Source organism: Asterias amurensis, chromosome 19 (assembly GCF_032118995.1).
Source record: "Asterias amurensis chromosome 19, ASM3211899v1".
Classification (NCBI taxonomy): Eukaryota; Metazoa; Echinodermata; class Asteroidea; order Forcipulatida; family Asteriidae; genus Asterias; species Asterias amurensis.
In genome coordinates this window covers 14,117,082-14,130,213 of record NC_092666.1, presented here as the reverse complement: position 1 = coordinate 14,130,213, position 13,132 = coordinate 14,117,082, and the positions used below count along the sequence as shown (strand labels likewise).

Here is a 13,132-nt window from a genome sequence, read left to right as displayed (position 1 = left end):
GAAGCCAATCAATCTGTAATTGCCCTAAGCTAAGCAATGAATCACAGTCAAGTTTATTATAATACAACCTGGTATGCAACTTTTTTTTTTTTTGAGTGGGTTATTACTTGGTTAAAAAAAATTAAAAAATTAGCACCGGTTCAAATGTTTCAACATAATTTTCCTTCTCTGGTACGAATATTTAATAACTCCCTTGAGCAAAAAAAAACAACCAAAAGTCACTCCCCTGTCCCTCAGGTATCCACCCCAGCCCCGCCCCCTCCGCCCCGCCAAATCTTTGTGACTGTTTTATGCGGAGGCAAGTTACTCAACCGGTGCCTTTTATTAATCATAAATTATACAACAGCCGTCGGTAATATCCGGATGACGTCGTCTTATTTCTAGCTGGTACACACACGAGGTATTCCCCACGCCTTGCTTACCACGCAATACTGAGCTGAGTTGCGAAACACCAGCGTAAAATAAATACACATCAGAAAATAATCATCTGGCCACGAATTACCAGTAAAATTAGCCAAGATGTTAGATCTTTTTACTATTTTTAGTAAGGGCGGCATTGTTTTGTGGTATTTCCAGGGAACATGCCAGGCCCTTGGATCATCAGTCAACGCCCTGATCAAAAGTGTCATCTTACAGGTAAGGGAAATGTGTTAAATTGCTATTTTTTGTGTTACAAAAATGCTGTGATGAGGTTTTTGTCGTCTGTATTCCATATGGCTGGTTAGTCAGTGCGTATTTTTAAATGCCACTGTGTATCTGTAGTTCCGCCTACATTTATTGGCGTGGAAAAAATGCCGAATTTGTCTGAAAAATTAGTTGGGGATTAATTAAATTAATAAGTGTTTGAACAGTCAATCATCATTATCAATGGAAAATAAATGTGGGATCCTGATTTTCCCATAATATGATTAATAAATTTAAAGTATTAATAATATATAAAATTATGTTTTTAATTTTAATTTTGAATGAATTGAGGTTGAGTATTCTTATAAAATTATGGAAAAATAAAGAAAATATAATGGTAAATACTTAAAGTCTTAAATAGGTTTTGTTTTTAGTGTGTGATACCGCTTACTACGCCGCAAGTTAGTTACGGAAAGGTTTCCATATCCCAACCACTTTTTCATTCGTTATGAAATAAAATACGAGTATATAATTTACTGAAATGTATATAATTTACTGAAATGAGATTCATTTTTATTAAAAATAATATTTGAAAAAGAGGTGGGATGGATACCTAATGTTTCCCTGCTTTATAGACGAAGGGAAAAAAAGATGGATCCTCATTTTATTTAATTTTACAGCGACTCACTTTATCCTGATCAATCTCCGACTCAACTTATTATTCGGCAGGAGGGTTATGTTTATCGCAACTAATTATTTAGTCTTAATCCCAAAAGACTACGTATTATTAACCATAATTTTTCTCTTTATTTTAATTATTCACAGGAGCGTGGAGGGACGGACACATTCAACCATGAGTCCCTAACCCTAAAGTACAAACTAGACAACGAGTTCGAACTCATTTTTGTTGTAAGTATTACCTCCCCTGGCCTTTAGAAGGGATGAATTACATACTTGGATCTTTCTCTCAGATTTGTTTTCCTGGATGCTAACGTGTATCAGGCCGATACCCACAATTTGGGTGCCGATGGGCGCACAAATTCCCTGCAGAAGTTTGTTTTTAAATTTGTTTGTCTCCCAAAAACATGAGAAGAATCAAGAAAAAACCATATAAAATGTTTAAGACAAACACCAAGAAGAAAACATTCTTAAGACCTTGTTTCAATTCAGTGTGCTTTGGCCAAACATCCAGACACTTAGGTTAAGAATGCCCCACAGTTAAACAAAACAAGTCTTGAAATAATAATGTTTCTCTTCTTTTTCCTCACAGGTCGCGTACCAAAAAATTCTCTCGCTTTCCTACGTGGACAAGTTTATCGACGACATCCACCTCGAATTCAGGGATAAATACAAAGAGGATTTAAAGATCGGGAGCTTGTTTGGAAAATTTGACTTCACGAATGAGTTCCAACGAGTTCTGCAGATGGCGGAGAGGGAGAATAGGGACAAGGCTAAGCTAGGGAAACAGGTGAGTGACCGATTAGGGATTGAATGACTGACTGATTGGGGATTGGTTGACTGATTGGGGATTGGATGACCGATTGGGGATTGGATGACAGATTTGGGATTGGAGGACCGATTGGATGACAGATTGGGGATTGGAGGACCGATTGGCGATTGGATGACCGATTGGGGATTGGATGACCGATTGGGGATTGGATGACAGATTAGGGATTGGAGGACCGATTGGATGACTGATTGGGGATTGGATGACTGACTGAGGATTGAGTGGCTGATAAGGGATTGGGAAGACTGGGGCCGATTTCACAAAGATCTAAGATTGATCGTTACTGCAAATCAATCGTAGTTGCTATGAAAATAGTGATGTCACAATACAAATTACTATGTCTTGCGATGAATTTTATTGCTTTGTGAAATCGGCCCCTGATTGGGCATTGGAAGACTGATTGGGTTTTGGATGACTGATTGGGGATTGGATGACTGATTGGGGATTGGATGACTGATTGGGGATTGGATGACTGATTGGGGATTGGATGACTGATTGGGGATTGGATGACTGATTGGGTTTTGGACGACTGATTGGGTTTTGGATGACTGATTGGAGATTGGACGACTGATTGGGGATTAGATTACTGATTTGGGATTTCATGGAGTAAAAAATTAAGAGTGGTAATTCCTCACAAAAATAATTAGCGCTTTGAGATGTCATTTAGGCAATTTGAGCTATATATATAACAACTGGGTATAATTATTACTAGAAACAAAATAATTCCAATCCAATGATGATCTTTTCATCTTATGTGACAGATGCGGACATTTGAGGAGTCTCAGAAGTCCAAGAAAACTATAGCTTCCATGAAGATTGAACCCAAGAAAGAAGAGAAAAATAAAAGTAACAAAGCCAAGAAAGCAGGTGAGACTAAAAAATATTTATTGTGACTTTGCAATCTTGAAAAATTATAACTTGGAATCTAGTGACTTCCAAAAACTTAAATTCCTCAGCGAGATATAGTTGCTTTTGATGCTACGTTAATGCCACATGCTTTGTGGTTGCGTAAATTTGCATTGCTACGAACTGACACAAATCTTACTTATTAATTTAGGACAAAAGGCACCATATACATGTACTGAAATGCAGTTCAAAATCCCCACTATAAGAAAACTAATAAAAAGTACCCCAGAATTTTGTAGGAATGCTTGATTTAAAAATGTGTCAACTTTAAACGCTGTTTTCTCCACTTTTACTGGTGTCTAAGTGTATGTCAACTGTGGCGTTGGTGACAATATGTGCCACATGCTTCAGGGCAAGCTTTGTGTAATAATATAAGAGACGACTGAATACTGATACATGATTCAAAATGTCAACCTTATTATCTACAATGGCCCTGAAGGGACATTGCAAATCACAACCACTTTACATTTAGCCTTCTTTCTGTATGTTTCAGCTGTGAAGCCAGAACCAGCCCCTGCCCCCCAGGTCATTACCAATGGGACCAAAGCTACCCTAGATGAAAAGCGACTTGATGAGGAGACTATCATGAGGAACCGTGAACGTCTCTTCAATAAGACCAAGCCTAAGAAGGTGGAGAAACCGTAAGTTACCCCTCTCCCCAACCCAAATCTAACTCCGCCCCTCCTCCCCCTCTATCCCTCCCTCCGTCTCCCAAGAAGCTAAAGGTGGCCCATCACACCTGCAATCAGTTTTATAAAGCTGTAAACTATGCTTAGAAAATTGTTCTGCAAAGCAGAATCTGGCAGACCAGTCACAAACAATATAAATCACTGTTCCAAATGTTTTTTGGAAATTGGGCCCAAGTCATTTTATCATGCAATTTTTAGGCAACCAAGTTCACACTATCTACAAATTGTACATTTTTTCTGGTATCACTGTACTAGCCAAGAGCCCTTAAAGAGAAGACAAGGAAGGAAGTTTCACTTAAGATGTTGGAGGAAAACTAGGAGAACTATTTGAGGGAAAACCCATGCAATCAAGTAGGGACTGTGAAAACCCAAACCACACAGTGCCCTCGGTATGATTCAAACTGAGGTCCTAGAAGTGGAAGGTGAAGAAAGACATTAAAGCCTTACTTGGTAACCAGTAATTGGGAGCTGATGAAACATTGTGAGAAACGGCTCACTCCGAAGTAACATAGTTTTCGAGAAAGAAGTAATTTTCCACGTAGTTGATTTCGAGACCTCAGAATTAGATTTTGAGGTTTCAAAATCAAGCATCTGAAAGCACACAACTTCGTGTGACAAGGTTGTTTCTTTCTTTTATTATTATCTCGCAACTTCGAAGACCAATTGAGCTCAAATTTTCAAAGGTTTGTTATTTTATGCATATGTTGAGATACACCAAGTGAGAAGACTGGTCTTTGACAATTACCAATAGTGTCCAGTGTCTTTATGTTTTTAATATCTTCTAAGACTAGTCCTAACTTAACTCTTTGTGAAATAAACCCCAGACCAACCCACTGTTTTGTCATTTGTGCTGTTTCAGAAAAGTCAATAAGATCGAAGACAAGAAGAAGAAAGGGAAAGAGAAGAGACAATGGACCAATGGAGGGACGACTAAAGATATGGCCGGACTGGACTACAGTGCAGAGAAGGGCGGTGATGGAGAAAACGGAGGCATGAATGGAGGAAGGAAGTTCCCATTGGAGGAACAGGTAAAGTGCTGGTCAGGGGACAACTTTCACTGCTATACAGTTGGTAATCACTCTTAAAATTGTTGTCAATAACAACTTTTGGTTAGAAGCCTACTTCAGCTTTCGATAGTATAAAGCATTTTGTGAAACATTTCACTTTGAAGTAATGTGGGTTTGGAAAAAGTAATCAGTTTTTTTGCCCCAAAATTTGAATCTGCCATTAATGTTCTCAGATTGTGTATTGCTGTTAGGGATTATTCTTCCTGTGTTGACATATTCGCTCCAGATTTTCAGCGACGTCTCAAAAACATGACCACCTTTTGAAATGAAGTTTTCACATGTTAGTTTTTATTGTTTACATATACATTGATATATGATTAAAACAATCAAACGGTTCCAAAAACCAAAGGTATACTTTGCCTTTTAGTCTCTTAAAGGTTCTAATATCGCCAATCTTGTTTTTGGATGTCAGATGGCCATGGTCGGCTCGATGGCGGGTGATCTTCAGAATATCGATGAGTCCAGCGGTGAAGAAGAGGATGATGAGGATGAAGACGAAGAAGAAGAAGAGGAGGAGGTGACTGAGTCCAAAGGGAATGTCAAGACGCAGCAGCCGAGCAAGAGCAAGTAAGCAAGTATCTCTTTTTAATACTCATTACTCAAGAAAAAAAAACTCCTTTTGTTCATAAGAAGTCTACTTTTCCACATCTTGTTCCATGTAGCGTGCATGTACATCGTACGGGGCTACAAATTTACCCTGGGCCACAAGCCACAGGCAAGGAGTTGTAAGTGTCAATCAATCAATCAATCAACCGCAGTGACAGCAAGGGTCTGTCGCACCGATCTCCTGTGTCCACGCCTTATAGCCTCACGCCACATGTGGTCGAATTCGCTAGGCCGGCCAAGTTGTTGGGCCCAGGATGATCGAGGGCAGCCTCTAGGTCTCTTTAAGTGTCCGGCCAGTAGACTCATGACCGGACAAGTCCGGTATGGTTATACCTTACTCTGTGAAATATTGTGTTAAGATGTTGGGTTGGACTCTTCCTCTGTACTGTACACAGATACAGTGTCCTACATATAAGGGCTCATTTCTGTGGCAAAAATTTATCAAAGCTTCATTTCTCAAATCTTACCTGCAAGAAGCCACTTATTTCAACAGATTCACATTCCTTGGCAGTAAACATTTTTCTGCGGTAAGTTTTGGTCGTGAAATAATACAGCTCCGGACGTTGAAAAACTCCTGTTTTGATCGTGTTCTCACAGTGTTGTCTGCTGCCGTGGGTGTTGACTGTGGTCTTGTTTGACTCTGGTCTTGTAAAAAACAACATTTTGTCAAAAAAGGAAGATCGCCAACAAAGGGCTAGATAGCTCTGTTGGTAGAAGGCTGGCTCGTTGTTCAGGAGGTCATTAGTTCAAATCCCTCTCTAGTCAATTTTCCTATGTTCAACCCCAAATCATTTTATTTTTCAACAGGTCATCTAAGTCCAGTGGCTTTGGCGTCTTCAACATGTTCAGGGGCCTTGTTGGGTCCAAGACACTCACTAAGGAAGACATGGCCCCGGCAATGAATAAAATGAGAGACCATCTTACTGGTGAGTTTATCATCTTTAAAGATCTTGGACACTATTGGTAATTGTAAAAGACCAGCCTTCTCACTTAATGTATCTCACCATATGCATAAAATAACAAACCTGTGAAAATTTGAGCTCAATTGGTTGTCGAAGTTGGTTGTTCTTTCTCGAAAACTATGTTACTTCAGTGTTAGCCGTTTCACACAATGTTTTATACTATCAACCTCTCCCCATTACTCGTAACCAAGTAAGGTTTCATGCTAATAACTATTTTGAGTAATAATTACCAATAGTGTCCACTGCCTTTAAAAGTATGCATGTTTAGGGGCCTTGTGCCATTGCTATGGGAAAGGTAATGGCCCTGAAATGGATATTAGAAACCGCTATTTTTTGCAAGATGCTTCATGTAGTGAAGATGTTCAAGGGGCTTTCAGAACAGTTCATACAATGAGTAAAATGAGAGGCCACGTTTTAACATCACAAAAATGTTTCCTTTTTTCCCAGCCAAGAACGTGGCTTGTGACATCGCAGAGAAACTGTGTGAGTCTGTGTCTACCAAACTTGAAGGCAAAGTCTTGGGCACTTTAAACCGTAAGTAGTCTTCCATTTTGTGTTGATTTAAGCTTGTTAAGAATGATTTGATGGAACGACGCAACCACAATACAACACCTTGAAGGGTATACACGGTGAGATGTCGCATATTGCTGGCAGACCATGCAAGACACACCAGGCAAACCCCTTCCTTTTTAAGCAATACATGGTGTAAGTGTAACTGGGTTCTTTTTCGCTCATTACACAACACACACGACCTACGGCTTTATGTCCCATAGGAAGGATGGAGCAGTAATGGCATTGAATGCAAAGTTGTGTCTCGGTGTCTTTTGGACACTTTGACACTCTGTTTAATCTGTAATTTTTATTTAAATATAATTATTTGGACTCCCATTTTTAATATTTTGTAGCAAATTTTGACACCCCTGAACCAAATCCGAGCTGAAACCTTGCTTGAATGTTTAAGTGCTTTTTAAATTATTTATTGTCGTGCAACCACTCATTCAAAACAAACAATATAAAAAAAAGGTATTTATATACCCCCTTATGCTAGACCTCAATGTGCTTACCATGAAAAAGAATGCAGTAAGGTAAAAAGCAACTCAACAGGGAATTTGCATTCATTGGTTAATACTGTTTTGAATCAACCAATCAGGTGTGACATCCGTGGTGCGAGAGGGCATCCAGGAATCTCTGGTCCAGATCTTATCTCCCCGTCGTCGCATCGACATCTTGCGAGACGCCATGGAAACACGCTCTCGTGGCCGACCTTACTCTATGGTGTTCTGCGGCGTGAATGGCGTAGGGAAGTCCACAAACTTGGCCAAGGTAAAGAATACTTCTGGGATTTGCTGCATAAAGCCTGGCCCGTACTTCACGCAAATGCGAATGCAAAGCGAATTCTACTTAAACAGTCATTTTTATTTGCTGTCAATTGCTAGATCTGTTTCTGGTTGGTGGAGAACGGTTTCAACGTCTTGATCGCAGCATGCGACACTTTCCGTGCTGGGGCCGTGGAGCAGCTACGCACCCACACCAGTCATCTCAACGCTCTACATCCCGCCGAAAAACATGATGGGCGCTCTCCGGTCCAGCTGTACGAGAAAGGTTACGGGAAAGACGCTGCCGGTATCGCCATGGAGGCTATTAAATATGGTAGGTTGTTGGACAAAATAATAATAATATAGTAATTTTTATATAGCGATGTACACACCCGGAGGCCGTCTAAAAGTGCTTCCAACATAATTACCCCTGATCACTGGGGCATCTAATTCTTACATTAAACCATCTCAGCTCACTTGGGAGTATTTTATTTTATTTTTATTTTTTTTTGAAGGGGGGGGATCCACAAGTTGGCAGGACTTGCAGCTGAACAAATTAATGGTCAAGAATTTGGCTAACAAGACCAGAATCAAAAGGAAAAAACAAAATTTATCGACACAATTTAACGTTTAAACAAAGCACAAAGAGAAGATTGATCTTATAGACCTTATGCACAGGACGTCATTTCAGTACGGCGCCCTCGCCTTGGAGGTTGTTCATTGGCCAATCTATGTGCGTTTCGATTGTTTCGTCACCGTTTGACCTCAAAGATGGCGGCTGGATGACGTCAATGCATAAGGTCTATTTGTCTGATGGGTGAGTAAAGTTCCATACTCAAAAGAATTGAATTCATATGGAATTAAAGGTTAAAATTGATTGAGGACTGTGTCTGTGTTAATTCTTTTTGCAGCTCGTGATTACCACTTTGACGTCGTCCTGATTGATACAGCAGGACGTATGCAAGACAACGAGCCCCTGATGAGAGCCTTGTCAAAGGTGAGACTCAACTAGAGTTGGGAGAGTTAACTGGTTAATCGTGTAACTGATTAACAGTTACCGGTCAAACAAAGCAGGTAGTGAAAAGGAAAAAAAAGAAGAAAAAACACGCCCAGACATTGCTAGTCTTGTCATATTTTGTTTTCACTGATATTTTTTGGAAAAATCACTTAAAATTTTTGAGAGACAAAAATGTGTTCTATTTTTTAAAGGCAGTGGACACTATTGGTAATTACTCAAAACAATAATTAGCACAAAATCTTACTTGGTAACGAGTAATGGGGAGAGGTTGGTAGTATAAAACATTGTGAGAAATGGCTCCCTCTGAAGTGGAGTACTTTTCGAGAAAGAAGTAATTTTCCACAAATTTGATTTCGAGACCTCAGATTTAGAACTTGAGGTCTCAAAATCAACCATCTAAACGTACACAACTTCGTGTGACAAGGGTGTTTTGTTCTTTCCTTATTATCTCGCAAGTTCGATGACCGATTGAGCTCAAATTTTCACAGGTTTGTTATGTTGAGATACACAAAGTGAGAAGACTTGTCTTTGACAATTACCAATAGTGTCCATTGTCTTTAACATGGGAAACATTGGGAAATGTCAAATTGGTCCCAAACCTTTTCTTATCTGTCATATATTGCGACCGTTTACCTCTGCAGTATTTGACAAGCTGCATGAAGCTGCTATGGTCTCTTAAGGATAAACCTTAGTAATTACCAATAGTGTCCACTGCCTTTAAGGATTAACCTTAGCATGCCCATAGCATAATAAAGTGACATTTGAAAGTATTTTCTTATCCATGAGGATATAATGGTTTTACACTCTCCATCAGCTCATCAAGATCAACCAGCCTGATCTTGTCCTCTTCGTTGGTGAAGCTCTAGTTGGGAACGAGGCTGTGGATCAGCTGACCAAGTTCAATCACGCCCTGGCCGATCACTCGGACATGCAGCAACCCCGTCTCATCGATGGAATAGTCCTGACTAAATTTGATACAATCGATGACAAGGTAATTTGAGCAGTGCTGTCTAGGTTTAAGAACAGAATGCAGCTGGTACCTGCTATTACCTCGCTTAAGTGGGTGGATTCACCAATACTTGATGAAAATATGTGACAAAGCAAAACAGTTCTTTTCAGAACTGAGAAGTCTCCCGAACATCCGATAATTCTTCTCCGCGGTAGTAGAATAATAACAGATAGCTCTCTAAGAACAAACTCTACCTGGCAAGTAGATACACCCATGGTGTTACCGCAAACCAAATATATATTGATACCTCACCATGCAATGCCTCAAATCATATTATTGTGACAATTCTTTGCTGTTTTTCTGAACAAGCAAAGTTCTTGATGAAAATATTGTGACAATTGTTTTCTGTTCTTCGGTTGGACACTGTATTCAGTTGAAACTTTCACAAAACAACTGATTAATTCCTTAACTTAATCGTTCATTTGTTTTCTTCTTTTGTTTACAGGTTGGGGCAGCTATCTCTATGACATACACCACAGGCCAGCCCATCGTGTTTGTCGGCACCGGACAGACTTACCGTGATCTCCGCAAGCTCAACGTCAAAGCTGTCGTCAACGCCCTCCTCAAAGCCTAAAAGAGCACCCTCCCTCCATGAGAAGACAAAAGCCCAAAACTCACCTTGCAAACGTATACAAAAAGCTCTTCCTAATCAAGAAACATTTTATCATACCACTCCATCAGCTTATTTAAGCATTAGCTGTAAAGTGGGGAATATTTCTTTCATAATAAGTAGGATTTGAAACTTTGCATGATGGCAGATTAACATCTTTTCATCTTTGAACACATTGGAAGGCCATTTTCAGTTTGAAAAGTGCATTTCCATAGGAAAATCTTGAAGTCAATGGGAAACTTTTTAAGGGCACCAAGGCCAAAATCAGGGGCAACAGGGACCATGACCTCTTTGGCATGTTCGAAGTCCAGGCTTGCATGTTTTTAACATACCACACTTAATTAAGAATGTTCAAAGTAACATCTGCACACGTTTCTACGTGTGCCCCTCTTTGAGCAAGTTTGAGTGTACACCATGGTTAACTAAACGTTGACTATTTTAACTCAAACCCAGGCTGGTTGACCATATTGTTGACTACTTTCTCCAGAAGACGATCAGAGCATACTGATCGAAACATCAAGTTGAAACCAATCAATCAATCAATAAAACATTTATTTCCACATTCACATCACATGGAGGCATCATCCTAAAAGCCGAGGCTTGTGGTGGTTGTGCCCGTTACAAGATTACAGAACAAAACAGGAATACAGCACTAAATAGACGAATAAATAAATACATACCACTACGGTAGATAACTACACAAAGGTTTAACCATGGTTAAACAATGTAAATATTACTATGAAGCAGAACATGTAAGTGAAGTAAACAAAGGGACAACAATTAAACAAACAATACAAATTAAAAACCAATGGTTGTTTTCAGAACCACCCCAACTCATTAGAGATAGTCATTACACGGTGTATTTTGAAACCTTTCCATATTGACTTCGTTGGTCGACCATTTAGAACCAGCCTCTGACCATGGTTTCTTCTGTGGTCTAGATAGCCTGTTCCATGCTAAACATGTGTAAAGGGCATAAGGGAACCAGCGACACTATAGCGAAAAGGCGGAAGGCAATGGAAGTGTTGAATACACGCACCAATGGTTGATGTCTACCCTTTAGTCGTGTCAGTGGAAAATGTTGTATCTTCTAAAATAACACTCACATTACGAGCAACTTTGAAATGGTCAAAATCCTACTTTAAATAGCAAGGGTCTACACAAAATCAATTACATGCTGAGATATGTTTTTCCACAGAGAATTGACGTGCGAGACACATGTTTTTTTTTTGGCAAAACGACAAAATTCCACCACTTCTTTTCATTCTTGAATATATTTCTGGTATCTAAAATATAATTCTGACAGAATTTTGACTGCAGTATGGTCCTTAGGCCTATAGTTGAAACAGAATCATTCTGATGTTGTTATTATTATTATTATTTATTCGGCGTAAAAACACTAAAATAATAGTTAATGGCCTGATGTTAGAAACATTATGTTTTGCATTTACACCATAGGCCCTTTTGGTTGGTAAAAAGTTTGAAACAGCTAACTCTAGTTTTTAACTAAGTAATACTAAGTAATACTTTTACTAAGTACCAATACCTGAATACTATTGTCGGCTGTATGGAAGCAAGGCTTTTATCAATGGACACTACTGACTTTTTTCTTGCACTTAATCTGAGCCCAAACTTTAAAGATGATCATTATATCATTCACACTTCATGTTTCATCCTATACCATACGTCCTTTTAGTTGGTAAGCACTTTGCTAACAGCTAATTATATTTTCTTAATCATTAAAATGAACAATGGGTACAAAGTCATTTTAAATTATTACTTCTTGAAAATGAAATAGCTATTAATGTTTTATCAGATTCGACCAACTAAAGCCCTTTTCGAAACAGCTTCGGCTTCGGCTTTGACTTTATTAGGCATCAGCCAGTATGAAGCCTTGGACCGAAAAAAACACACCTTTTCAAAACAACTCCCATAGCCTAAGCCGGAACTCAAGCTTGGTTTTGAGAAGGGCAATATATCTATTTATGTTCTATGTTATACCATAGAGGTTATACGATTTTATTGCATTGTATTTGTCGAAACAAGACAGGAATTTAAAAGTGAGTTTTGGAGGAGTTACTAAAATTGTGAATAATTTAAACATCATGTTGACTTTATTAAATGTTGTCAATCTCTGTTTACTACTATTATAACCATTTCATAGAGCTCAGCTGCCTTAGCAGGTAATATTGCATAACAATTTATTGTCTCCTTAGCAAAAATGAGGATACCAATCCCAGATTATACATGTGGAATGATAGTTTGTCTGGTAACCTTAATTTTCCGGTAAGCATAATTTTCTTTGTTGTTTCTCCATGAACTTTGGCCCAGCGTTCGTTGACACTTGCAGGGGGGGGGGGGGGTTACTAACAGCACTGGATATGGGACGGGAAGCGAATGTTCCCCCTACATTTGTAACTCTGATCTACATCTTTTTGTCAACGATGATGCTGGCTGCAATGCAAAATGTTAGCTGGGCCTCAATATTTCTACCAATTTCAGGCTAATTCTTTCTCGGAGTCACATTATTAGAAAATCGTACATTTGTTTTTTTGTTTTTAATCTTTAGCGAAAAAGAAAGATGATCAATTCCCATCAGTATGGTGCAACACGCCACCCCACCCCACCCCCCATACAGAAGAGGGATGCCCCCTAAACCCCGCCCCCGTTGGCACGTTATAATGTTATTTTTTGCAAACCGCAAGATACACTATTTTCATTGTATTCAATGAGACCTCAACATCGATGATGATTAGTGATGCCGCATAGAGCATTGTGAATATAAGCGAACTAGATCGCCCAAAAGTTACAGCGCCCT

At 39.2% G+C, this 13,132-nt stretch overlaps 1 protein-coding gene across 1 annotated transcript; it reads left to right on the top strand.

The window, feature by feature from the left end:
• Positions 1-469: 469 nt before the first annotated feature.
• On the top strand, positions 470-12,420 carry LOC139951684 (signal recognition particle receptor subunit alpha homolog). Its single transcript, XM_071950697.1, has 14 exons — positions 470-636; positions 1,450-1,533; positions 1,895-2,092; positions 2,893-2,998; positions 3,531-3,678; positions 4,586-4,754; positions 5,206-5,360; positions 6,207-6,325; positions 6,809-6,895; positions 7,512-7,684; positions 7,798-8,011; positions 8,589-8,674; positions 9,510-9,686; positions 10,150-12,420. Exons 1-14 carry the CDS (start codon positions 520-522, stop codon positions 10,276-10,278), a joined length of 1,962 nt encoding a protein of 653 aa, XP_071806798.1. The 5' UTR covers positions 470-519; the 3' UTR covers positions 10,279-12,420.
• The last annotated feature ends 712 nt before the right edge of the window (positions 12,421-13,132 follow it).